The sequence below is a fragment of the Papaver somniferum genome, chromosome 5 (genome assembly GCF_003573695.1).
Source record: "Papaver somniferum cultivar HN1 chromosome 5, ASM357369v1, whole genome shotgun sequence".
NCBI classification, from domain to species: domain Eukaryota; kingdom Viridiplantae; phylum Streptophyta; class Magnoliopsida; order Ranunculales; family Papaveraceae; genus Papaver; species Papaver somniferum.
In genome coordinates, this window is record NC_039362.1 from 123,366,051 (window position 1) to 123,393,510 (window position 27,460).

General features: G+C 36.4%; 2 protein-coding genes, 1 long non-coding RNA gene and 1 pseudogene across 4 annotated transcripts; 3 read left to right on the forward strand and 1 right to left on the reverse strand.

Annotated features, from left to right (window-relative positions):
- Positions 1–1,525: 1,525 nt before the first annotated feature.
- On the reverse strand, positions 1,526–13,324 carry LOC113282571. The gene is made up of 6 exons (XR_003327034.1): positions 13,083–13,324; positions 12,082–12,147; positions 11,900–11,973; positions 3,705–3,859; positions 2,329–2,393; positions 1,526–1,772 (listed from the first exon to the last, which is right to left on the reverse strand). It is a non-coding gene; the product is annotated as an uncharacterized LOC113282571 (long non-coding RNA).
- Positions 13,325–13,806: 482 nt separating this feature from the next.
- LOC113282570 (uncharacterized protein At2g02148-like) lies at positions 13,807–16,379 on the forward strand. 2 transcript variants are annotated; one of them, XR_003327033.1, is made up of 8 exons: positions 13,807–14,011; positions 14,096–14,219; positions 14,315–14,662; positions 14,790–14,952; positions 15,217–15,340; positions 15,439–15,501; positions 15,785–16,045; positions 16,151–16,255. XR_003327033.1 is itself a non-coding variant. In XM_026531607.1 (8 exons), the coding sequence occupies exons 2-8, from the start codon at positions 14,132–14,134 to the stop codon at positions 16,250–16,252; spliced, it is 957 nt and encodes a 318-aa protein (XP_026387392.1). In that variant the 5' UTR covers positions 13,807–14,011; positions 14,096–14,131; the 3' UTR covers positions 16,253–16,379. The 2 variants fall into 2 exon arrangements, 1 of the variants encoding a protein (XP_026387392.1); XM_026531607.1 differs by having other exon boundaries at positions 15,977–16,045; positions 16,151–16,379.
- A 963-nt stretch (positions 16,380–17,342) lies between these two features.
- LOC113282569 lies at positions 17,343–20,795 on the forward strand (annotated as a pseudogene).
- A 2,236-nt stretch (positions 20,796–23,031) lies between these two features.
- LOC113279535 (F-box protein CPR1-like) lies at positions 23,032–24,174 on the forward strand. Its single transcript, XM_026528226.1, has one exon. It carries the CDS (start codon positions 23,032–23,034, stop codon positions 24,172–24,174), a length of 1,143 nt encoding a protein of 380 aa, XP_026384011.1.
- The last annotated feature ends 3,286 nt before the right edge of the window (positions 24,175–27,460 follow it).

A 27,460-nucleotide genomic window follows, 5' to 3' on the forward strand; every position in this document is an offset into this window, starting at 1 on the left:
GACTGGTGGACCTTGGAATTTCGACTTCAAGAGAAGCCTGACCGAGACCGAATTTGAGGAAACTGCTAGTCTACTCTTACTGTTGGGTGACTTCTTCTTGTAGTCCTTAAGTCAACAACAAAGGAAGCAAAAACCAACCGGGAATAGCCCAGTTGGCCAGTGGCCGAACTCCCAAATTATAGATTAGGGGTTCGATTCGGATTTTAACCAGGAAACAAATAATCGCCTATTTTTACAGAGATTAGGTAGATTTGGCATCACTTCCTTCAAGGGAATGAATGTTTTCTCATATTTTAACCAGGAAACAATTAATCGCCTATTTTTACAGAGAGGGTCTTTGCTGAAACTATCAAGTAAGAATATATGGGGTGTTCTACCTTTTGAAATCATGGCACTATATTTGCAAAAGGTAAGATAAAAATAACGATAAATAAATTAATTATTTCTGTAAAATGCGCTATGTTTAATTGATTTATGCATATCAATCCTTTTAAAGTTTGCTTTTTGAGTACCTTGATTTGCAACTGGAATGTTACTATAGGGAACATCTAAAACCTTTGGTTTTTAGCTGGCTAATCTGGAATCCGAGATAGGATTTGCCTTTTCTCATAAAAATAAAAACTTCTCATGACTCTCTCTAGTTAAGGTGTAACCTGTGTAGTTAATTTCGGCCATCTCGGCCGAGATATCACCGATTATTCGCGTATCGCTAGTGGAGCGAGACGAAATCTAAATATCGCCGAGACGAGATTCTGCCCAAAAATATCGACTGTCTCGGTTAAAACCGGTCTGATCGGTTAAAAATCGTCCGAAATATCGTTTTGGTGAGATAGCTAAATCAAGAAGAACAAATATCATCAAATTAATCTCTGTTGAGATAAAAAGATCACCGTTTAGTGATTCTACACAAACCCATCTTATGATTTCTCTACAAATTAAAACAAAACTTCAATCGGGAGGTGCTTAATAAGTTGACGATGGAAATTGAAATGATCAAAAGTTGCTTCCTATCTTAGTGGTTGATTAAATTGGTGATTAATCAAATCTTTGTTAAGACTCCGGGATCTTTTGTTAGTTATGGGTGATAGTGGACAATGGAGTATGGTGGAGCATGAGAAAGAGATCTTTTTTCTGAAACTTTTTTTCTGAAAGAGAGAAAGAGAAAGCTAGGGAGAAGAGATGCATGAATACGAGGAGTGTTGATGAGAAGGAATAATAGGAAGCTTTGTTTTCTTTTTTCAACTGTACGTGGCTGGAAATTACCAGGTTTTGGATCTTACTAAACCTATTGTTTATCCACTTAACTTCTTTTAAAGTGTAAATCCAGCAAATATTAATAGGCATATAAAATTGGGATATATTATATTATTAGGCATAAAATTTAGAACCCACAATGCACCGATATTTGAAACCGAGATCTTCCCGATATAATGTTGTATCAGTGTATCGGTCCTCGGCCGAGACAAACCGGTATCCGATATTAACTACATGGGAAAAATACTGTTTAATCAAAAAACGCGTCAAAAAGTATGGATTAGTCCATCGAGTTAACTTGGTACAAATTAGTCCAAAACTTATTTAAAATATCGAAAATACACAAATAACCTTTATCATTTACAACTTAGTCCAAATATTTACAGTTTAGTTCAAAGTGACTCATGATGTTGTCGGCAGTTTTAAATAGCATAAAAAAAATTAAAAAACAATTTATCTTTCGAACCACTCGTCCAAAATCCGCAAACTTTATATATTCGGGTAGCTCTTTCCGAAATCTGCAAAAAGAGTACCCATATGACTATATAATTCTGATTTTAAAAAAAAATTAATTTATACTTGGTGCACAGTTATGTACACATCGGCAAAAGTCCAGAAATCCCAGCATCCATGCTCACAAAACAGACAATATATCCATGAGACGAGACAATGGTGTACAACCGTGTAGACATTTACAAAAATCTAGAAAATCCAACATCCATACACGCAAGACAAATATATACTGCAGCTTGCATAACTATGGATGCAAATGTACGCTGCAGCTTGCCTAACTATGGATGCAAATGTACGCTGCAGCTTGTCTAGCTAGTTCATATAATTGCAATATGGAAGTCATGAGTTATGAATTAGTAAATCCAAACACAGATTCTGGTTGTTTGCGTAACCATGCATTCTCACATTTGAAACTTGGAAATTGGCAAGGCTAACATCTATCTAAATGTATGGTTGTCCTGGCTAGTAGTGGACGATAGAGACTTTTAGGTGCGTATATAAAATAAAGTCAAAGACAGACAGAAATCAACTAAAGCATCAAGTAAAGAATGAATACAATACCTCATTATTAGCCAAATTTTGTCCATTGTTCTTCTTCACTTTTTTAAAACTTCCTCAAAAAGTACCTAAACAAGAATGATAAAAGTAAAATTTAATACATCATTTATATTTTAAGAATGCTATTAAAATCATCTCACTATATCAATAAACAACACCTTTCGTCAAGAGTTAGGTTTTTTTATATTATTGAGAGAGCACAATGGTGTACAACTATGTACACACCTATAAAAATCCAACATCCATACCAACAAACCATATATTATTGAGATAGCATAACAGTGCACAACTACGTACCAATGGCAAAGGCAGCTGGAAGCAAAGGTGTGCAGTTGCACACCCAGCCCAGCTAACATTCAAGCCTAAAATTTTAGAAAAAGTAGATTTGCAAGCCCACTTAAGCCCACTTGCTACACCCCTAATGATATTTTGCTTACATAGTCATTATTTTTCACAAGTGTACTAATTTGTACACGCTAGTTATTTATGCAAGCATAAGCTTAAGGAGTCATTATTTTCATATATGTACTAGTTTGTACACTCAAGTCTTGCATAAATAAGCTTATGGAGTCATAATTTTCACATGTGTACTAGTTTGTACACCCTAGTTATTTATGCAAGTGTACTAGTTGGATGAAGAACTAGTTTTATTGCAATGTCAAATACAGTTTTCACGTTCTACATTTCAATACCAAAATCAAATTACATCGACGCCCCAAAAAAACTGATGTATACGGACTTGACATTCATTCTTTTGTTGATCACACAAAGATATACAAAAATTACTTGAATTTTTCAGGCCACGACAAACGATAGAGTGAAAGTGCATATTTATAGGGTACCTGTTGGTTCTTAAAACTATATTCTACATATGCTAATGCACCAATTTGTTTCTTCAGTTCCTCACCTTGAAATTATTTTTATGGACCAATCAGTCAACATTGAATTTCCGATGCATTCTTGACTAACTCGGAAATGCACGGAAGGATAATAAACACGCTACATCTAGAATGTTATATACAGAGATACTACTGCAGAAAATGAAGGATGGAGCTATTCATATTTCATTTTATTTTTTTCTGAGCCTCATTCGATATTAGGTAGATACCCTAGTTATTTATGCAAGTGTACTAGGTAGATAGATACCCTTGAGGCAGTTCATTTCTCTCTTTATGTCAATGCTACACTAGTACTATGTACAACTTCTTCCAATTCAAATGTGTTTTAAATCTAACCAGGGAGTATATAGACAACAAAGACGAACGTGATAGCTGGTACGTCTCATTTCATTAACTTGATTACACATGGTTTCAATTATTTATTATTCTTTGGATAAATAACCAAAATATTTGCAGACAGTGAAAGAAAAAAAAACTAACCTTTCTTGACTAGAGGTGTCCCAAATATGAGATTTGGTGATTTTAACTTCAACTTCCAAACTCCTAGTAGCCAACGCAGCAACAACAGTAGACTTGGTTTCGAGACTGAACTCATTCCTCGCCACGTCGAAAGAGTAAATTCGAATTACCAACACCTGAATAACAAATAACCATTCAGATAAAGTTAATAATATCTTCCTCACTGTACAGATCCCTGAAAAATATATCATACCAAATTTAAGAACCTGAAAACAACAACTTTTTAACAATCCACAGGTGTACAAATATGTACACATTAACGATCAACAGGTGTACAACTATGTGCACATTAACGATCAACATGTGTACAAGTATGTACACATTAAGAGTCAATATGTGTACAATTATGTACACATTAACAATCAATATTAACTCCTTAAATTCCATGTCTTCTGATTCTTCTTATCAGAATTGATGAGTACATGAGTACATAACTATCCCATTAATTATGCCAACACTGCAAAGAAACAGGATTACCAACTAATCATTATAATTTGGTGTTCCAATAATCACACCTCTAACCACCGCTTATGTAATTAAGTCGATACAAACTTATGAACAACACAATAATAGGAGAGTTCTCAAGTAAGTCGTTTCAAAACTAACTTAAAGAGTGCGCACAAACAAACTACTATAGAATGATTTGTCGTCTTTTAGGTGTACTCATTATCATAAAAAAATAAAATAAGATCCTTTACATGTAACCTTACCATCTCTGGTATCACTGACAAGCTAACCATTAACAGACTTATGGTAAGGTTATATGTAAAGGAGCCCAACTATTTTTCTAGAGTATAGTACGGCATAAGAAGATTATTTCATTATTTTATTTTATAGCTTCTTTTGTTTTCATTCAGGCTCCATGATTCCTACAAAATAAGCGTTGTCAAATATGCCAACTGATACCAATTGTAGCTGACCAACTGGTACCCTACAAAATATTTAGTAACAACAAAAAGTTATGTGTTGATGGTTAATGTACACATAAATCCTCGTACACATTAATCCTTCCTACTGTTACAGTAACCCATGAAATAAGAAAAGCCTCCCCACTAAGGTCCTGAGCTTCTTCCTCCATCTATCAACATGTGCACTTATTAATAAACAACGGGTGTATAATTATGTGTACATTAACGATTAAGAGGTGTACAACTATATGCACATTAATTATGTACACATTATGCCTCCTATTATGCTATTGCTAAAGTAGTGCAATGAAAATTTTGTTGAAAGGAATTCGATCCGAGTCACGCTCTGCAACTCGGCGATCAACTCACCAAACTTTTTTCGCCATTAATGTATTTCAGTTAGATTGCATGTTAATTTTTAAAAGAGTTATTGCTTCCTGTTGCTGATGTAAGGGACACCCTTACCCGTAAAACCTTTATTTCAAATTTAAACTTTGATTCCCTCTCATTTTGTCTTCTTCTTTAACTTTTCTCAGTAACTTTTCTTATGGCTTACAGGTTCTGATTCCATTTGAGCTTTCTTGTCTTGTTTAAGACCTTGGAGTTGTTGTTGCAGACGTTGGTCCCAATTCAGAGAGTTTTCTCGCCCCAATGGATACTTTGAAGAATCCGTCATCTCGATTAAAGTCAGGTCAGAATGAAATTGCAGTCTCCTCTTCTTGTTGGATGAAATTTGTCAAAACGGTTACGAATGATGGTACACATTTCAATCCAATTCAAACACATAGTAGGATGAGAATCTTAAAACCCCCTATAAATTTCATGAATAACGAACTGATTCTAATCATCAAATACCTCTGCATTTTAAATCTTCTACTTGTCTACTCACTCATGGCTTCAGAAGATGTTAATAACCTTGCAAACCAATTTGATGGTGCTTCAATTGATTTGGGGGAAGACATCAGGCATGTCATCAATATTGCTCAAATTGATCCAAACCTTGTTCTACAGAGAAATGGTACCAGCATTATTGGCAAAGTCATTACCCATGAAACAATGAGCAGAGGTTTCGTTGAAAAACAACTGAAATTGATGTGGGGAAAAAATATTGGCAACTATGAGCTCAGGAAGAAAAGTAAAAATATATTCATTGTCACCTTTGAATCCAAGGAAGACTGGAGCTGGGTTCTCTTTGAGGCTCCCTGGTGTATTGATGGGTATCTATGGATCATAAAACCATGGAACCCAACTCAAAACTTCAGGGATATGGCTTTTGACAAACAACAATTCTGGGTTATTTTCAAAGACCTCCCTGAAGAGTTTATGAATGTGTATGTGGCTAATGAAATGGGGAAGATTCTTGGAGAAGTCAAAGAGCTTGATCCTGAAGATGCTAAGCCAGTTGAATCCAATGATGTAGGAGCCTTGATTGAAATTGACATCTCCAAATCACTCATTAGAGGTGTTCTGTCTCAAAATGCAGCAGATTGCACTCAGTGGATAACTTATTATTATCAGAAGCAGCCACATCAACTCTGTCCAGCTTGCTTCATCATTGATCACAACAAGGATGAGTGCAGAGACAAAGCAAAAGAGGTGAGAGATTTATCTCAGAAAATTGTCAGGTTCCTTGACAAAATTCCTTATGATATGACAAGGAATGAATATTGGAACATTGAGGATGCACCAACAAGAATCTCCCTAAAGAAAAACAACAAAAACAGAAGAGCTAATATGGTGTTGTTTGTCAGACCTGAAGATGGTCAATACTGTCATTCTGTGTACCATGAACCAGAGCAAGTGGATGAGAATTCAAATGTTTCTTCCCAGAGAGACAAAGGTCAAGGAAGTAGGAGTGGAATTTTTAGAAGGTTCAAAAGAACAAGAGAAGGTGAAACTTCAAGGGTTAGCTCCAACCATATGACTGAAAGATATGAAGAAGGGGAATCTAGCCAGCATCAAATGCATAATGATCCTCAGATGGAAGTTCAAGATGCTGGGGATTGGGACAAATATATCTACAACAACCAAGGTGCTGCAGCAGGACAAGGAAGCTTAATGGTAAATTTCCTAAACCATCTTTATTTAAAGTCTCAGATTAATACCCAATTCTTTAGTAAAATCTCCTTCTCTACAAAACCAAATATGAAAATCTTAGCTTGGAACATTCAAGGGCTAGGAAACAAACTCTCTAGAGACCATCTAAAAAATTGGATTTTAAATTAAAACCCAGACATAATTTTTCTATCTGAAACAAAGTCAACAATTGAAAAAGCTTCATTTATTTTAAAACAAATGAAGTACCCCAATGTTTGGTGCAATGAGGATAGAATTAGAATGGGTGGTCTAGCTTTACTGTGGAAAGATGGTATGAACCTGGAATTTATTCATAGCTCTAAATTTATGGTGAATGTTATTATTACTAATCTTGAAGCTAACAAAGAATGGTTCTTAACATGTCTTTATAGCTCCACTTATGATAATGATAGACAGGTTCAATGAAGCTTCATACAAGAAATGAGAAGAAATATGAGTATGCCTTGGGTTAGCATGGGTGATTTCAACTCAACATTATACAACTATGAAAGACAAAGCTATTCCATTAACCCTACTCAATCCCACCCCATAGTTGTTAACACTATTACTTCTTTAGGTCTCATGGATATACCATTCACAGGATGCCCTTTCACTTGGTCAAACCATAGAGATCAATTGAATCAAGTCAGAACTAGACTGGACAGAGCTGTTTTCCTTCCCAACTGGATGTACCTTCACCCAAATGCTACTCTAAAAAATCTCATACCCTCTGGCTCTGATCATGCTCCAATTCTTTTAATCACTAACCCACAATCTGAAAAACTGAGCAAACCTTACATATTTTATGAACATTGGTTAGCAAACAAAACTTGTAAGGAAGAGATCAAGAGAAGGTGGAGTAGTAATGCTCAAGGAACTGAAAAAATCTTTCAAATTCACCAGCAAGGTCAGATCTGTCAAGAAAGGACTCAAAGAGTGGAAAATAAAGGAATATGGAGACACAGATATGAAGATCAAGGAGGCTCAAGAACAAATTCAACAGTGCTTGAATCAAAAAATTATAGACAATCAAGAACATCAAAGGCTCCAACAACAGCTGAAGAATTTATATGAAATTAAGAATAGAGTAGCTTACCAACAGTCCAGGGAAAGCACCATCAAGTTCCAAGATAGAAATGCTAAAAGTTTTCATGCTCAAGCTAATTACAGACGAAGGTGCAACCAAATTGAGGCTCTCAAGAACAAGAAAGGGGAATGGAAAAACACTAGAGAAGAAATTGATGTCATACTCAAAGCACACTACCAAGAGACTGCTACTTCTAGCTTAATTGAGGATGATAATGAAATTTTAAATCTCATTACTCCATGCATCACTGAAGCTGAAAACAAGGAGTTAACTTCTATCCCAGATGAACAAGAAATTAAGAGCAATGTCTTCCAAATAAGAGCTTGGTCAGCACCAGGGCCAGATGGTTTTCAAGCAGGTTTTTACCAGCAAAATTGGGAAGTGGTGGGAGGAGATGTGATAAAAATGGTGAAGGAATTCTTCAAGAATGGTAAACTGCTAAAAGAGCTCAATCATACTTTTCAAACCCTCATACCAAAAAACAATTGTGTTCAAAACCCTTTTGACTTCAGGCCAATAAGCCTATGCAACATATCTTACAAAATTATATCCAAGATCATGACAAACAGATTGAAACCCATGCTACACAAAATTATCTCCACTTGGCAAGCAGCATATGTCCCTGGAATAAATATCATTGACAACACTGTCATTGCTCATGAAATAGTTCATTACATGAAAACCACAAAAAATAGCAATGGAGCAGTTGCAATAAAGCTGGATATGTCAAAGGCTTTTGACATAATGGAGTGGAATTTCATCATCAACATCTTCAGAAAAACTAGGCTTCTCTGAGAAATGGTGTCAATTAGTCAATCAATGCATATCTACCACAAGCATATCAATTATTCTCAATGGTTCTCCAATTGAAACTATTCATCCTACAAGAGGATTAAGACAGGGTGATAGCCTATCTCCTTATATCTTCATCACTTGCATGGAAGGTCCAAGTAGAATGATTCAAGCTTCAGTGGATAGCAAAAACATTATTCCAATATATCCTGTTAAAGGAAGTCTTCTAATATCTCACTTGTTATTTCTAGATGACTGCATTCTATTCTCATCTGCCAAAATGAGCTCCATAAACAATATTAAGGACATCATCAATAAGTTCTGCAAAGCCTATGGTCAAATGGTGAATCTCAGTAAATCAAGCATACACTTTAATAGAAGGAGTGGGGAGGAAAAAAAGCAACAAATCTGCAATACTATGAATATGAATGTTATTCCCTTGGAAGAAAAATATCTGGGAATAAATCTGTTCATAGAAAGAAAGAAATCCAACTCTTTCAAAAGCATAAAGGAGAAAATGCAGAGAAGACTGATTCAGTGGCAGGCTGGCATCACTAATCAAGCTGGAAGAAGCACACAAATCCAAGCTGTTACAATTTCTATGGATCAATTTCAGATGAGCTGCTTCATATTACCCAAGAAGAATATAAATGATCTTGAAGCAATGCAGCGAAGATATTGGTGGAATAGAAAACAAGGAAAAGTAGGATTCTTAAAGTCTTGGGAGAGTGTGAATATACCTAAAAGATGGGGAGGGATGGGTTTTAAGAATCTGCAAGCTTTTAATGAAGCAATGGCTACTAAACTGGCTTGGAGGATGATACAAGAAAAGAACAAGAAATGGGTGGAAGTTCTTAAAGCAAAACATTTTAAAAATGAAGATATTCTTCAAGAAGAGGTTTCAAGTAAAGGGAATGATATCTGGAGAAGTATAAGCACTGGAATCAAATGGGCGAAACAATTTCATATTTGGCAGATTGGGAATGGGAAGATAGTTTATGCTTTCAGAGATAATTGGATTGAAGGATACACTGCAGCTCAAGTGCAACAAAATTTCTCTAACTATGAGGAGTATCCTTACTATATGAAAGTCAATGAGTTAATTGATAGTCATACTCAGAGCTAGAATTTGAATCTTCTTCAACATTACTTTACTCAAGATCAGATAGAGAAAATCAGTCACATAAAACCTTCAATGCAGCAAGAAGATGAAATGGTTTGGTCTCTAACTAGAAATGGCCAATTTACAGTTAACTCCACATACAAGGCAATTCTCTGTCAGCAAAATCAAAGTCTGGTTAACAAAGAGGAGGAAGCTAAGTTTTGGTTGAGTTTATGGCATCTGCAGATTCCACATAAATGCCAACTTTTTTTTTATGGAAAGTGGCTCATGATATAGTTCCTGCGAATGAAAGACTTGGAAAATACAATCAAAATCAGCAAATCAACTGCCAAAGATGTAATGAGGAAGAAGAAAATATCACCCACATGCTGCTCAAATGCAATTATGCCAGATATGTTTGGAATGTTTTTGATCCTCAGATTGGCCAACAAGTTGATAGCATCAATGATAAACAACAATGGCTAAGAAGCTGGAGCAACTCGAACAATAATATTTGTTTCAGAAGGAAAACAACAGTTAATCTAATTACTGTTACTATGTGGTTCATCTGGAAATCCAAATGTGAGATCATTTTTAATAACAGTAGATGTCCCAGCTCAAGCCTAAAACACAGGATTTTAACTTACTGCACTGAGAATAAAATCCACGTAAATCAGTCAGAAAGTACAATCCAAGTTGACAGAAGCATGATAGGCAGAAATGAAGCTAGTAGAGACTATAATAGATGGTGTCCTCCTCCTAGAGGAAAATTAAAAATCAACATTGATGCTTCTATTTTACCTAATCATAATATTGCTGGTATTGCTCTAATCATAAGAGATTTTACAGGGAGGATGGTGGAAACCTGGACGCTGATAGAAAGAGTCAGAGATGTCACCCAAGCTGAAGCAGTGGCAATGCTTAAAGCTCTTCAGTGGATTGTTCAGTTGCAGATTCAGCAGGTCATAGTGGAAGGAGACAACAAAGAAGTCATGGAAAGTGTCAAGGGGCCTCAAATTACTACAAGATGGGAGGATGTCGACATTATCAGAGATTGTCAACATCCAGTTAAGTGTCTAGGGAATGTCCAAGTTTGTTTTAGAAATATGAAGTGTAACCAAGTAGCTGATCTCCTTGCTAAGTTTGCCAGAAACAATAATTGTACTAGGAAATGGAGTTCTGAGCTCCCCCAGTGTGTCGAGTCTAGATTAGAAAGTGAAATAATAGTGATGTAATGACTTTGGTCGGCTTTGGTGCTTAATGAAATTCTTTCCTGTTTTTCTTACGAAAAAAAAAAAATGCTATTGCTAAACTAATCCATGAAATGAGAAAAATCCTGCCCATTGCAAACTACAACAAATGCCTTTTTAGGATGATCTTAACCTTACAGAAGAACGCCGCTATTCCCATGAAAGAAAAATGTTAATCACCAAAAAATGGGACAACAACTACGACAATAACTACTTCAAAGAAAGTTGGGACCAGTGGGGTCCAACTCCTAAATTTACATCGCTCTATGCCCACAAAATGGAAGTTCTATCTTAAACAAATGTACAACTCTGAACTAATTAAATGATTCTTTAGATTTCTTCTTCCAAAAGAACCTGATACCGTCAGAAGTTAACGAGATGCACCAGGGAAGAGGAGATGCCCTAATATTTCCTTTTTAAACAATTTCTGTGTACGAATGACAGAATTGATAGTAACGCATGGACTGCTAATTGAAGATCTCGACAACCCAAAATTTTGATTCCCAATGTACGCTGTGCATTTATACCTCAACATCGGCAGCTACATGAGATAACGGAAAAATGAACTTATAGCTCTCATTTTGTAAATGACAGGATGGGTGTTAGTAAAATATCTGGCATATGGAGGTATCCATTGCAATACTTCGTTTACTTCAAGTGATGCTAGTAATAACCTAAACCAACCTTTAGAGACTGGCATTGGCATTAGTATTTTGCAGATGGAGGTATTCGTTCCAATACTAGTGGGAACTCTGGCTTAAAACGTTAATTAGGAATTGCTGCTTGTAATGACATAAATCAACATTGGCATTATTACTAATGGTTAGTTATTCGTCCTGATTTTTCAAGTCATAACCATCACGGAGAACTAAAATATATAAAAGCAAGACTACAAAAAAGATAGCAGCCTTAACCATCACGGAGCAAAAGGGTTTACGGACCTCGGCGAACCTATGTGTTTATGAGTATCCTGACCAAGTTTGATCTTTAGATTCATGAGGGCCTCTTCATATGTCTGCAGAAAATGGTTCCCAAAAGCGTTTAGAACTTCAGTTTGCAAACACGCAAGCCACATCATCAATTCAATTTTCGTGACTAGACATAAAACTAAAAGAAATATTACCTGTGCCGTAGCTGCATCCAATTTTAACCCATTACCATTTCCAAACACCTGGCCTCCTTTTTCAAACTAACAACAAAATAAAGATGTGTCAAAACATTAATTGAAAACAATAAGTCTTGCATCTTGGCTCAGATTATCATCTTCAATTCTAAAGCTCCCATGCTAAGTTTCTTCCCATTAAGACTCTTAGGTGTTTTTGGTTATGTAGGAATCATATTTATTACAACAATCAATTGAGTTTTTCAGGATGCGTAACAAATTGATGTGATTGAGTAGTATCTTAAGTAAAAATATGAGCATTTGAAGATTGGAAGAGCCAACCAGCAATCGAATATTCATAAATTTTATAATAAACACCGATGACAGAGATGAGGTTGTTGTATGTTGTTCTAACCCATGTCATCTCTCCTTTCCAGTATCAATTCAACATTCCACATTCATAAGCAAAACCAAAACCATATCGTAATCCATTCTCTACCAAACTCAACCACCTTCTAATTCCTTTGTTCATAGCAGAACCAAAATACAATAATATAATGCCTACATTGTACGTGTTATAATGTCGATTTATGATCAACTAATCACCTAATTATCAATGTATTCCATTTTAGAAATTATAGATAAAATTTTCTCTCTAAAAATTATTACGTCAATGATCAAGGATCAATTTATCTCTAACAAGAAAATGTTAAATAACCAATTACTGAATTCAAAAAACATTATAGTTAGGTAAAATTCAAAAAAAAAAAAACAAAGAGATTAGGAGGTGGAACTAAGAATTTTGAACCTGTTTAACAAGAGAATCGACAATTTGGTAATATTTACGAAATGTAGAAGAACAAAGAAAGATGGAATTGAACTTTCTAATCTCAGCTTTTAATAGATCGGATCATCATGAGTCTTCGTCATCTTTAGTTCTCAGAATCATCAAACAAAACTCAAAGAATCAAACGAAACCCTAAAATTTTCCCCAAAACTGGAAAAAAAGAATATGCAATTACCTGATATCTGGTAGATTTTGTGGAGAGATTCGATGATGATCTAACTTAGATCAAATATACAAATTAACATTGTTAAAAAGCTTCAGATAATCGAGCTGAAATGCGACGAATAACTAAAACCTAAATCATTTTCGCCTTCCATGCAGAGCTTTGTCTTCACAGAATAATGAAGAAATGAATTTTGGCCATACCCGTAATCCAGGTTCCTACATGAAGGTCAATTTTGTCATAAAGAAAATAAGTTTTGGACTAAATCGTTCAAATAAGGAACGACTCGTTTGAGATTGGGTAAATTTGGATCAGAGAGTACTAGGCTTGAGAGGGATGGACTAGAGCGTCCAAAGCCCACTAACTTTGGGACTAAACCCCAATTTCTACTAACTACATTGGGTGTAACGTATGCGTGCAGAATGCCTGTGTGACCAACACTATATGATCCGCTTTCTGGTTACCGAACAAACAGGTTTGGAACAGTAGGAGAGTTTACCGAGGCTTGGAAACTGGTTTTGCAAGGCGAAAACTTAGGTGTGGTTTCAGGTTTGGAACATAAACATCATTTGTCTTTTTTGAATTTCTAAAAGTATAGATATACCGCCACTTAATTTTTTCGAAGTATCTGTTAGGTTTTTTTTCTTTCAATTTTCCCCCAAATTTTAGTATTTTGCTAAAGATTAAGTCCATCCATGTCACTGAAATTAGGGTTTTGCAGGAGGAGTTTGGATATCTGGAGGTGTAAGAAACTGACAATTTTCAAGGGTTTTTGGAGTGTGTAGAGGATGGGAAGTAGGGTTGATGTTCAGCATTATAATCTAAGATCAGCAAATCCATACAGTACTTCATTACATGATACATTGATGGTATTGGTGGTGCTGATGCTGTTACTGAAGATAGCTTGGATAATGAAGATGGTTCTAATTCTGTGGTGACTGGTGAGAATTCTGTGTTTTTATTTATCATTTTTTTTCTTTTCCCTGTAATTGTGTTTTTTGATGTATGCAATTTGGAATTGGCAGGATTGCATATCGGATTCATATAAGAATTCGATTAGGATGTATGGGGTTGATGTTGAAGATGATCGGTCAACGTTCGAAACGAGCGAGTCTTCTAGGACAATGGTTGATATGTTGACTACTGATGGTAATTTTGATTCGAAATGACTGCATTATGGTTTTTCTTGTTTGTTTTTTACCGTCTTAGATGCATTTTGACTAATTTTAGTTATCTGCAAATAGATGTATTACCAATTGAAACTACAAGGGCACGATTTTTACAGGTTATAGTGGATAATTTTATTACGGACCATGTGATTGAGTTACCGGATTCTGAGCATGACTACAGCGTGCAGTGTGGGGAAGATAAACAAAACAAGAGGAAATCTGGAGAAGCTCAATATGAAGGTGATCCAAGGTTTGCGTTGCCACTGATGTATGTGGCTAATTTGTATGAGAATTTAGTCCTTAATGTGAATAGAAGGCTTGCATCTCTGGATGGAATTCGTGACAGCACTAAGAGCATTGGGGTAGCACTTGAAGCAGCTGGTGGTTTGTATAGAAAGCTGGCAAAAAAGTATCCGCGGAAAGGTATTGATTCTCAATTATTGGTATTCAATTCATATTACAGTCCATATTTGGCAGCTGCTTTGTGAGTTTATTTTACCTAATCTATCTCTTAATTTTCTTTTGACTTGTATATCGATATTTATTCTAGGAACTTATTCTTATAAAAGAAGAGAATTGGCTACTTCTCTTGAAACAAGGGCAAGATTTCCAGAGCTAGTTATAAATGAAGAAAAACGGGTCCGCTTTGTAGTAGTCAATGGTTTAGAGATTGTTGAAAAACCAAATAATATGCCAGTGGAAGATGCAGAGTGGTAAGATGTCACCTTGTCTTTTGACTATGCTTTACTTAAATGATTTGATTCATTCACCTGCTGTTTATCTGCTCAAAAACGATTTCAAGTATCTATTAGTTACTAAGTTTGTTCAAGAAAATCTGTGTTACCATCTTGCATATACACTATGTACTCTATCATAGTTGTTGTTTGTGGTTTTCCTATTATATATGCAATCTGAATTAAGCACATTTCTCTATTTTTTTTACATATTTTTATATACAGTATGTTCATGAACTATAGGTTCAAACGGTTGACTGGTCGCAGTGAAGTGGCTATTTCTGACCGTGATTATAAATTTTACACTCCCAGACATAAAAACAGACGAGTGGCGTCCAATCCAGTGTCTAATATCCCTGGGCTACCAGTAAGTTTGATGCCGCTATCCTATGTGTACACTCAATTTCTTTGCCTACTTCACTTGTGAAAAAGCTGATTCGTGTTTACTTTCACTGCACTTTTTAGGCATTCTCTGGCGTGGACAACTCTCCTATGGCATCTTTTCCTGGATTCCGTCCTCTAAGTGACGTAAGAATTTTTCATTGAGGTTTAAGTTCTTACAGTTTCAGATTTCTTATTCCTTCCCATTGAAGTCTATTTTCAGATGACATCCAAGAGACCAATCACTATAAAGTGCATAATCTCACCATACATGGGAATACATAAATGAGCATGAACCACAACTTGATCAGTTTAATTTGTTACTGGAAAATGTAGTACGCTGTGTTTGAACTTTTCATAGTTGCATCTTTTGATATGTAATTATTTTAAGGTCGATAAAGGTGGATTATTTTGTTTTACTTGTCTGCAGCCTCAAAATCAGCAGCAGTCTCAGGTGAAACATCACATCCAACCCCTGTCACTTCAACCTCAGTTTCATCACTTGCATCAAACTCACCAACAAACCATGCATCAGAATCAACATGCATCTCAATTCTCTCATGCGCATCAGTGTTCTCCTACTCATTTGCCTGAGATTTCTCATTCACACCAACTGCCATAGGTTTCACAACACATGGCTTGTTTGCAATCCCTGACGGGCAACCACATGGGAGCACGTATGCATGTGCTGGTAAGTATATATTTGAAATATCTGCGAGATGTAGTGGCTGGAATACCATTGAGTATCACTTCTTTTAACCATTATTGACCTGCACATGTGCCATTTATGTTGCAGCACACAACCCCTGCCAAGTACTGTGATGAATGTGGGGCACCATATTTGAGAGAATCCTCCAAGTTTTGTTCAGAATGTGGTGTTAAGAGGTTAGGAACCTGATATCCCTACAATGTTAGTTCATTTCTTTTTATTCTATATTGTAGATCAGAGGAGAGTGTAATTTTGATAATCCTCAGCAGTGTTAATCTATTGTAGACTAGTTGTTACGACACAAAATTGAAGTGTACATGCCTCTTCTTAAGCTTCTTTTTGGTTGATGTGATTTGTTTTAGAGATTTTTCATTGTTTCTTCTATGATTCTTCCAGCCTGTTTGGTTGGGAGAATCGAAGTAGTTGGTTAAGCTAAGGTAATCCAGTTCTGCAACAGGACTTTAATACCCCTGCACTTCAGAACTCAAAACCAATCTACTGTAGAACAGGAAAATTCAAATTTCACAGTAACCCCTCGGGTTTTCTAGCTGGTAGTTCCATTACAGTCTTGATTGATGGGGCAAGCAAAATTAACTTCCCTGAGCATGAAGCACATTCCACTCTCTTCCATTACATGCTCTGTAGACTGTAGCCTACCTTTGTAAAATTCAAGTATCTGTTTTCATGTTGTTTTCAAGTAATAACCAATCCCATTATAGAAGAGGTCCCAAACAGAGAATTCAGCAGTAAAATGGTTCAGTCAACCAACTTTAGAGATAGTAAGGTTAGATAAAACTTTTGAGAGTGGTAAAGTTATTCGGTGATGATACTAATGATCTGACTGAATTTAAAACTCGCCAGCACCAAATACTAATGATTTGACTGAATTTAAAACTCGCCAGCACCAAATTCTTTACCGATCAAAAAAAAACTTTTAAGAGTGTCCACCAAATCATGCACCCAACTCCCATATCTCAGGATTAGATGTGCTAGTCAGAGTCGGACACTAAAGAAATGAAAAGAAACATAGAGTCAGATGTATGACTATGAGCCGAGTCAGGCAACAGAAAAACGAAACAAATACAAACGATTTAACATCTGAGACTCAGGTTGAGTGGAATCAGATCCAAACAATCAAGGTAGTAACGTGTAAGCACATAACCAGATGGAGTATAGTAGCTAATTAAGCAACACAGTATAATATCATCGTTTCCTCCGTCTGTCAAGTTCCTCATAAAAGCGCCACGTCAAAGAAGACGAGTCTGTCTGTCTCCAAAGATGAAACCAAAACCCAGAGAGAAATCTCTGAATCGTTGCCCTAGCCATGGCAACAGCAAGAAGAAGAAGAACAATCTCAAATTAAAAATACTAGAACAAGAAATTATTTTCTTTCAATCTTCAAAAACCTAGATGGATTTTCATCTTCACGAGCTCAACAACCAGAGCTCGAATCAGATTCATCAACTGATTCTAATCAGGGGAGGAAGAGGCTTGTTCATCTATTATCAGCTGTTAATGATCAGAAACTTCCCACGAACTTCGTGGTAACGCAATCAGGTAATCATTCATCTTTTTTTAGTTTCAGTTCAAATTTGAAATGAAAAATTTTCAGAGCATGATGACTACACGATTTCTATGTCTAATTTTGGTATTTTTTAATTATTCGAATTTTTAGGCAAAATAAATATTTTTTAGCACTACGATTATATCGAGAAGTTACGTTTATTTAGGGAAGCTAAGAATTTTCTAGAGTTATGGAATCACTTGCTTATCAAGTTATCGTATTCTCAAGCTATAAATACGATAATGGTGGGTTTGTTTGCAGAATTCAAGATTTCTAAGATTTATAATCCCATGGGATTATAAATTATGGGATTTCATGTAAATCCTTCGTGTGTTTGGTAACACATTTAAAATTATGAGTATTCATAGAATTATTATTTTTTTAAAGTCCATATATTTTTTGCTATTACCCTCGGAATGTTAAAATTGTATATATGCGAGATTTAAAGTTAAAAAAAGTGGGTCCATAAATTCTTTGATAAGTTTCCCAGCAAATCTTAGGGGGAGGGGTCGGACTTCATATGGAGGATTTGCTGGAAAACAAATTCCCATGAGAAACATGATTCCAGGAATTTAGGCAACCAAACATACCGAAGGAAATTTAATTCTACCAAATTCCATGGACCCACAAATCCCACCTTTAAAATTCTACGTCCAAACCCACCATAAGAGAAATCAATGATCACACACAAGCTCGAAACTCTAATTGCGTTTTCTCTTATCACCATCTTTTAGTTTTATTTTTTTCAATCAACAACAAAGAGTTTTCATCAATGGCGGATACTGAGACGTTTGCTTTCCAAGCTGAGATCAACCAGCTTCTCAGTTTGATCATCAATACTTTTTACTCTAACAAGGAGATTTTTCTCAGAGAGCTTATCAGTAACTCTTCCGATGCCTTGGACAAAATCAGATTTGAGGGTTTGACTGATAAGACCAAGCTTGATTCTCAGCCCGAGCTCTTTATTCATGTCAATCCTGACAAAGCCAACAACACCCTTACCCTAATCGACAGTGGTATTGGTATGACCAAGTCAGATTTGGTGAACAACCTTGGTACCATCGCAAGGTCTGGAACTAAAGAATTCATGGAAGCTTTGGCTGCTGGTGCTGATGTCAGTATGATTGGGTAGTTTGGTGTAGGTTTCTATTCTGCATACCTGGTTGCTGATAAGGTTATTGTTACCACCAAGCACAATGATGATGAGCAGTATGTTTGGGAATCACAGGCTGGAGGGTCTTTCACTGTTACCAGGGATACTTCTGGTGAGGTTCTTGGCAGGGGTACTAAGATCACCCTTCATCTCAAGGATGATCAGCTTGAGTACCTTGAGGAGCGCAGATTGAAGGATTTGGTCAAGAAGCATTCCGAATTCATCAGCTACCCAATCTCTTTGTGGACAAAGAAGACCACTGAGAAAGAAATCTCAGATGACGAGGATGAGGAGATGAAAGATGAAGAGGGAAAGGTAGAGGAGGTTGATGAAGAAAAGGAGAAGGCGGAGAAGAAAAAGAAAACTATCAAGGAAGTATCCCATGAATGGGAAGTGATGAACAAGCAAAAGCCTATCTGGATGAGGAAGCCAGATGAGATCACAAAGGACGAGTACATGCCTTTTACAAGAGTCTCACCAATGACTGGGAGGAGCATTTGGCTGTGAAGCACTTTGAAGTTGAAGGGCAGCTTGAGTTTAAGGCAGTTCTCTTTGTTCCCAAGAGAGCCCCATTCGATCTCTTTGACACAAAGAAGAAGCCCAACAACATCAAGTTGTATGTTCGTCGTGTGTTTATCATGGACAACTGTGAGGATCTCATTCCTGAGTATCTCAGCTTTGTTAAGGGTATTGTTGATTCGGAGGACCTTCCCCTTAGCATTTCTAGAGAGATGTTGCAGCAGAACAAGATCCTTAAGGTCATTCGCAAGAATTTGGTGAAGAAGTGCCTTGAGCTCTTCTTTGAGATTGCTGAGAACAAAGAAGATTATACCAAGTTCTACGAAGCCTTCTCCAAGAATCTGAAGCTTGGAATCCATGAGGATTCCACCAACAAGTCAAAGATTGCTGATTTGCTTCGATACCACTCTACCAAGAGTGGTGATGAGATGACCAGCTTGAAAGACTATGTGACCAGAATGAAGGAGGGTCAGAATGACATCTTCTACATTACTGGTGAGAGCAAGAAAGCAGTTGAGAACTCTCCTTTCCTTGAGAGATTGAAGAAGAAGGGTTATGAAGTCCTTTACATGGTCGATGCTATTGATGAGCATGCTGTTGGTCAGTTGAAGGATTACGAGGGAAAGAAACTTGTATCTGCCACCAAGGAGGGATTGAAGTTGGAGGAAAGTGAGGATGAAAAGAAGAAGGCCGAGACATTGAAGGAGAAGTTTGAGGGTCTATGCAAGGTGATTAAGGAAGTGTTAGGTGACAAGGTTGAGAAGGTTGTTGTCTCTGAGCGTGTTGTTGAATCTCCCTGTGTTTTGGTTACCGGAGAGTATGGTTGGACTGCCAACATGGAGAGAGTCATGAAGGCGCAAGCTTTGAGGGATTCGAGCACTGCTGGATACATGGCCAGCAAGAAGACCATGGAGATCAACCCTGAAAACTCAATCATGGAGGAGCTCAGGAAGAGGGTTGATGCTGACAAGAATGACAAGTCTGTGAAGGATTTGGTTCTCCTGTTGTTTGAGACTGCTCTTCTTACATCTGGTTTCAGTCTCGAGGAGCCAACTACCTTCGGCAACAGAATCCACAGGATGTTGAAGTTGGGTTTGAGCATTGATGAAGAGAATGCTGACACCGAAGTTGATGCAGAGATGCCTGAACTTGTTGAAGATGCTGTTGAGGGCAGCAACATGGAGGAGGTCGACTAAGCCCTTGGTAGACTGCCTTGAGTTTCTAGTATTGACACTTTCTCTTGAACAGAATTAGCTTTCTTATCTTTCTTTTCCCCTTTTTCCCCCCTACTCTGCTTTAGACAGTTAGTTTGAGGGTACTTCTCTTTTTGGCTGCCCTGGATATTTTCGTTACATTACTTGGTTTCCTACAGAATTGTCTATGTTTCATTTTAATTTTTTGGTATGTCCTGGCAGTCCTGCTGCCTTTTTTATCTATCTTTATTTTTTCTGGTTTTCAAGTTTGGCTAGAAAAAGAACTTCTCTAGTTCCTTAAAAACCTTAACTTTTCTGAATATAAATCCTAATACCTGCAAAGTTGTAGCGCCATTTATATGTGAATTTCCGTAAGATTATTTCAACTCAGATCCATAAAAATACTGTAGTCCAACTTTGCCTGCGGGTTTAAGCCTGAGCTTCTTTAGCCTGTGCACTCTTAAGTTGTGCACATTAAGAGTGCACTGGCCAAGATGTATATCAGGAAAAAAGGGTACAAAAGGTCTGAACCACCAACCAGAGGCGAAAGAGTTCTTTCTTTCATGTGCATTTTTACTGTTTTGTAAAACAAGTTGCATTCTGGTGGCTGGCTTTCGCAGGCTCTGGAAAGAGTAAAGCACGAAGATAAATGAAAAAAGCGCTGCGCCTTCTTCCAATATGAGAATGGATTGTTATATTAACACACGCATTTTATATATTGGCAACCCATATTTGGACATATTTTATTTTATTTTTTTATTCTTTTTTTTGTTTTGAAGGAAGATAAAATTATAATTAATATCGTGAACAATCATACATCGAATTCAAGTACATCAACGAAGAACAATACACAATACAAGTAGTGATGAAAATTCCTATCACCAATGACGGACCTACAGCTGGGCTAAAGGGGGCTTTAGCCCGGGTAGGCTTCTCAGTCCACAAGCCAATTTTTTTGCTCGACCAAGGCTTCTAGCTCGGGCCTTAAAAGAAAATTTATCTTTCCTGGGTCCGTCCCTGCCTATCACAAAAGAATTAGGATACATCCAAAGTACTAACTGCATGTAATTCCAAGAGGAAATCGATGCTTTTTGATGAATGGTTTCTGAAATCAGATTTAACCATTTTGATTTGTGAGTCTTCAATCTCTGATTCTCCATTGAGAAGAAGAAAATAGCCCATAAAACTGCTGCTACATTCATAATCCACAGCCCCTGATCTTGTTGGTGAGGATTTGCAAAATATTGATATGAAACATCTTCAACAACATACTTAAATATGTGATCACGATTGAATACAACTGAATGGCATATATAAGCCATCAGCGATAAGAGACTATTTAACCAGCAATAACTTGCCATTAAATGTAGGAAAGAAAAAGAACAAACTAAAATCTAAAATCGCAACGAAGCGAAGGAGTTTTATTTATGATGCATAAGAACTAGTTACTGTATTAAAGATCCTGATTTGTTTGGAAGAACTGAAATATCAGATCAAACCAAACAAATCAAGATCAATCTTGATTGCGGTTTTTTCTTCCCGGGAAGTTCAGACGAAGATGAGAGAGAGAAACGTGTCAGTTTCAAATGGAAAGTTAAACTTAAAAGGGGAGAGATCTTTCATTATTTCGGCCTTGTGTTTGAAACAACACCTGTGCATAACCATGAGATTTATGTTTTCGATCACTAGTGGTGCAAAAACTGCTCGGCATTCTCCTGGAAAGCGCACGCACATAAAAATGGAGGAGAAATGGCCGAGAGATCGTCAGGAATTGGCACGCCAATATCTTCTTGAATTGCCCATCTAGGACAAGAAGCATGCGACATTAATTTACCAGACGAAATTTAAGTTTAACGGTGTTGAATACTTTTATCTTAAGGACACGTGTTGTCTGTTGACAGGTGCGAACAGGGGTACTTGCGGTTATTTGAGACAGAGGATTTGGGGCCTGATTTCTGTTACCATTTTTATCTCCACAAGATTTTCATTCGGGCATGCACAAAATAAGGACCAATCATTGCATTGGAACTTGTAAGAAACAATTAAAAACCAAGAGAGAAGATGCATCTTTGCATTGGAGAATACAAATTTTAATTGGTTTTTCAAATTTGCATTTATATAGTGTGAGGTTATGGATTCTCCAATGCAAAAATGTATCTTCTTTCTTGATTTTTAATTATGTTTTACAAGTTCCAATGTAATGATTGATCCTTATCTTGTGCATCCATGCACAAGATACATTTACCCCTGTTTCACCCGAAACTTTCAAACACGTTTGAATTATGTTACCCTTTTTTCAAACACGTTGATTACTGTTACCTTTTTTTTTTCAAACACGTTTGATTTCTGTTACTTTTTTTTCTTTCTTGAAACACGTTTGATTTGTGTTGCCATTTTTATCTCCACTAATATTGAAGATTTTCATTTCCCCCTGCTTTTACTCGAACCTTATTTTCTTAATACATATCTTATAAATCATCTATATATTGGCTGTGTAAGTCGATTGTTACTTAGTGTAATTCTGGTGAGATCTGAGATTATGTCAAGCGTTCTAATCCCAAAAGAGATTCTTAACGAGATCTTGTTAAGGCTACCACCCAATTCAGTTACAACCTGTAGGTGCATATGCAAACAATGGAATGCTCTACTCTCAAACCCTAGTTTTCTGAAAAGCCATCTTGCTGTTGAAAACCAAAATCCCAGTTTCATTCTTGTAACTAGAAATTATGACGAAGACATTGATGAGGAAGATTTTAGTATCATCCACGTACCTCAAGCTTCATTATCATCACTTGAAACTGATCTTGAACGTAAATGTGAGTCTGATTCTGTATGTGAATGTGAACGTCATTGCGATAAGGGTTCTTTTGTAGATTACCCATTTCATCGAGAGGTAGAATCATCGGATGAGGTTTCCATTATGGGGGTTTGTAATGGTATACTTTGTTTGCTTATTGGTCAGAGGGTTGAAGAAGAAACTCAATCTATTATTTGTTTTTGGAATCCCGGGGCAAAGGAATACAAGAGGTTAACTAACCCACCAAGTGAGTTTTCAAGTGTTGTAAAGATTGTGGAAGATTATTCAGCTTATGGGTTTTATTATAATTCTACTACCGAGGATTACAAGTTGATCAAAATTGTGGTAATTTCTGGAGAGTCTAGGAGGCTTGGATTTCAGATTTACAGTCTAAGGTCTAACTCGTGGGAGAACAGTCAGAAATTTATACCCTATCGGTCTTTGTCACGTCACAGAAATGTAGGCATCTTAGTTCATGGGGGTCTTCATTGGTTGTTAAACAAGCCTGGAAATGCTACTCGTAATGTTATAGTTTCCTTTAGTACTTGTGATGAAGGATTTGGTAACTTGGCTCTACCAGAAGCCGTGCAAAAAAAGAATGTTACTAAGGAACTTGGAAAATTGGATGGGTCTCTTTGTTTACTTGTCGAATCTGAATCTCGCATAGATGGAGCTGATTTATGGGTAATGCAAAAGTATGGGGTCAAACAATCTTGGAATAAACTTTTCACAACTACTGAAGAGAATATATTTATGAGTAATGGGATGCCGGTCTGTGTTGGAGAAAATGAGTTTTATTGTTTTGTTTTTATAGTCTTGGTGGGAATAGAACTTAGGACCTTTAGGTTTTTAGGAGCACTTACTCATTTTCCTATGAGTGAATGAAATAGAACCTTTAATCCCATATTGGGTATAACTAAAGAGGATATCCGCTATATAGCTATTCCATTATGAATAGTTAGTAAAACAAGGTGGGTAGAATGGGTGGGCGAAATATTTTTGTTTTCACTAAGGGTTGGGCTTCGAGCTCGGGTTCGTTCTTCGTCGTGGACATGTCAACCAAGGCTTATCTTTTTTGGACATAATTCCTTTGAATTATTTCCTAAAACATTTTGAAAATCAATTTAATTTTTTGTCTTAATGTGGGGGGGCGTCTGACCAGGCACAATATATTTTGCTTACCAAAAATTCTTATGCAGTAATGATCGGTTTAATTGATTTAAATATTCTTTCCGTTTTAAATTTTATTTTGATTTGAAAATTAAATTAAATTGGTTGTTTTATTTCCGTTTTAATTTAATTAGCTTCATGCATGGAAGCTAATTAAGGGTTGGGCTTCGAGCTCGGGTTCGTTCTTCGTCGTGGACATGTCAACCAAGACTTATCTTTTTTGGACATAATTCCTTTGAATTATTTCCTAAAACATTTTGAAAATCAATTTAATTTTTTGTCTTAATGTGGGGGGCGTCTGACCAGACACAATATATTTTGCTTACCAAAAATTCTTATGCAGTAATGATCGATTTAATTGATTTAAATATTCTTTCCGTTTTAAATTTTATTTTGATTTGAAAATTAAATTAAATTGGTTGTTTTATTTCCGTTTTAATTTAATTAGCTTCATGCATGGAAGCTAATTAAGGGTTGGTCTTCGAGCTCGGGTTCGTTCTTCGTCGTGGACATGTCAACCAAGGCTTATCTTTTTTGGACATAATTCCTTTGAATTATTTCCTAAAACATTTTGAAAATCAATTTAATTTTTTGTCTTAATGTGGGGGGGCGTCTGACCAGGCACTTTTTTTTTTGCTTACCAAAAATTCTTATGCAGTAATGATCGGTTTAATTGATTTAAATATTCTTTCCGTTTTAAATTTTATTTTGATTTGAAAATTAAATTAAATTGGTTGTTTTATTTCCGTTTTAATTTAATTAGCTTCATGCATGAAATTGATTTGAAAATCAATTGTTATTACTGCGCCTCTCTCATTTCTATCTATAAAAGGGACTCGAACTTTTCATTTCAAGGTGTTTCCAGAAGAAGCTACTATCCTTCTTCTTTTCGTCTCTCTCCCTCTGTGTGGTTTTTTCTTTTCTTCTGTGCCATTGCTGTTGAGTTCGTAAGAGTGGCAAGTACTGCTAACAGTGCTTGCAACGAGCAGTTTTATCCTGGATACGACTTGACCACAGGGTATAGGCATCACTCATTCTTGAGGCGTACCTGTCAACTATCGTGTTAAGGAAAGCTTGATGATCAAGTGACTCTGTCCTCTGTTTGTTGTCCATTGAGTGTTTATTTAAACTTTCCGGAAATTTATTTCTAACATTTTTCTTTGAGTATTTTATTGTTACAGTTGCAACAATCTTAACACGATAGTTCTTCTCTGTCTGTAACAATGGGTAAGAACGATGTTGAAAGGCCTGCAAAATTTTCTGGGAAAGACTTTAAGAGGTGGCAGTCGAAAATGTTATTTTTTCTGAGTTACTATGAGCTGGATTCTTATGTTCTGAAACCTTTTGGTGAATCCTTGAATGATGCTGGTCGTGAGTCTGTTTTAGAAGAGTGGAAAAGGAATAACTACATGGCTAAAAATCATATTCTGAATTGTTTAGAGGATGCTTTGTATGACTTTTACAATGCTAAGGAGAACTTTTCTACTTTTGATTTATGGACTGCTTTGGACGCAAAATACCAAGCTGAAACTGCTGGAAGTAAGAAATTTTTGGTATCTAGGTTCATGGAATTTAAAATATCGAATGGAAAATCTGTGGTTGATCAATTCCTTGAATTCCAGCAAATTATCAATGAAATTCTTGCGGAAGGTATGGTGATTTGAAAATGCGAGGGTCTAACAACCTCACCCAATATTTCGATTAGCAATCTATATGGACTAACTCTAATATACTTTTAAGAGAATCAACTAGACAGTCAGACTCAATCTTAATAAAAAGTATAGCAAGGAGTTAATATCTCTATCTCTCGATTTGATCTATACTCAAACAAATAGAAATCTGTGAGTCTTTATCAAATACAAGAGATATAAACTTGGATGGTACCAAAGACCAATATCCAAGGTTCAATCAATTTCCAATCAACAACCAAAGGTTGGATTTCACAATTGATCGATACAACGCACAACCTGTGATATTTCAATTATATAACAAAATATAATGCGGAATAGAAATAACACAGACACCAGAAATTTTGTTAACGAGGAAACCGCAAATGCAGAAAAATCCCGGGACATAGTCCAGATTGACCACCACAATGTATTAAGCCGCTACAGACACTAGCCTACTACAAACTAACTTCGGTCTGGACTGTAGTTGAACCCTAATCAATCTCACACTGATTCAAGGTACAGTTGCGCTCCTTACGTCTCTGATCCCAGCAGGATACTAAGCACTTGATTCCCTTAGATGATCTCACCCACAACTAAGAGTTGCTACGACCCAAAGTCGAAGACTTGAATAAACAAATCTGTATCACACAGAAAAGTCTACGATAATAGATAAATTTGTCTCCCACAGATAAACCTAAGAGTTTGTTCCGTCTTTTGATAGAAATCAAGGTGAACAGGAACTAATTGATAACCCGGACTTATATTCCCGAGGAACAGCCTAGTATTATCAATCACCTCACAATAATCTTAATCGTACGGTAGCGAAACAAGATATTGTGGAATCACAAACGATGAGACGAAGATGTTTGTGATTTCTTTTTATCTTGCCCTATCGGAGATATAATCTCAAGACAATTATTCAATTGAACTTGTACGATAGAAAATGGCAAGATCAGATCGCTCAACTACAAGAGAAGTAATTTCGTCTGGCTTCACAATCCCAATGAAGTCTTTAAGTCGTTAACCTACAGGGTCTCGAGAAGAAACCTAAGGTTAAAGGAGAATCGACTCTAGCAAAACCAACTAGTATCACACAGGAGGTATGGGGATTAGTTTTTACAGTTGCTAGAGTTCTCCCTTATATAGTTTTCAAATCAGGGTTTGCAATCTATGTTAGCTTAGTAACAAAGCATTCAATATTCACCGTTAGATGAAAACCTGATTAGATACAAGCTAATATCTTTCAATCGTTAGATCCAAACTTAGCTTGTCACACACAAATGAAATGTATTTCAGTTAGGTTTGAGTAACCGTACCTAAACGTGTACACT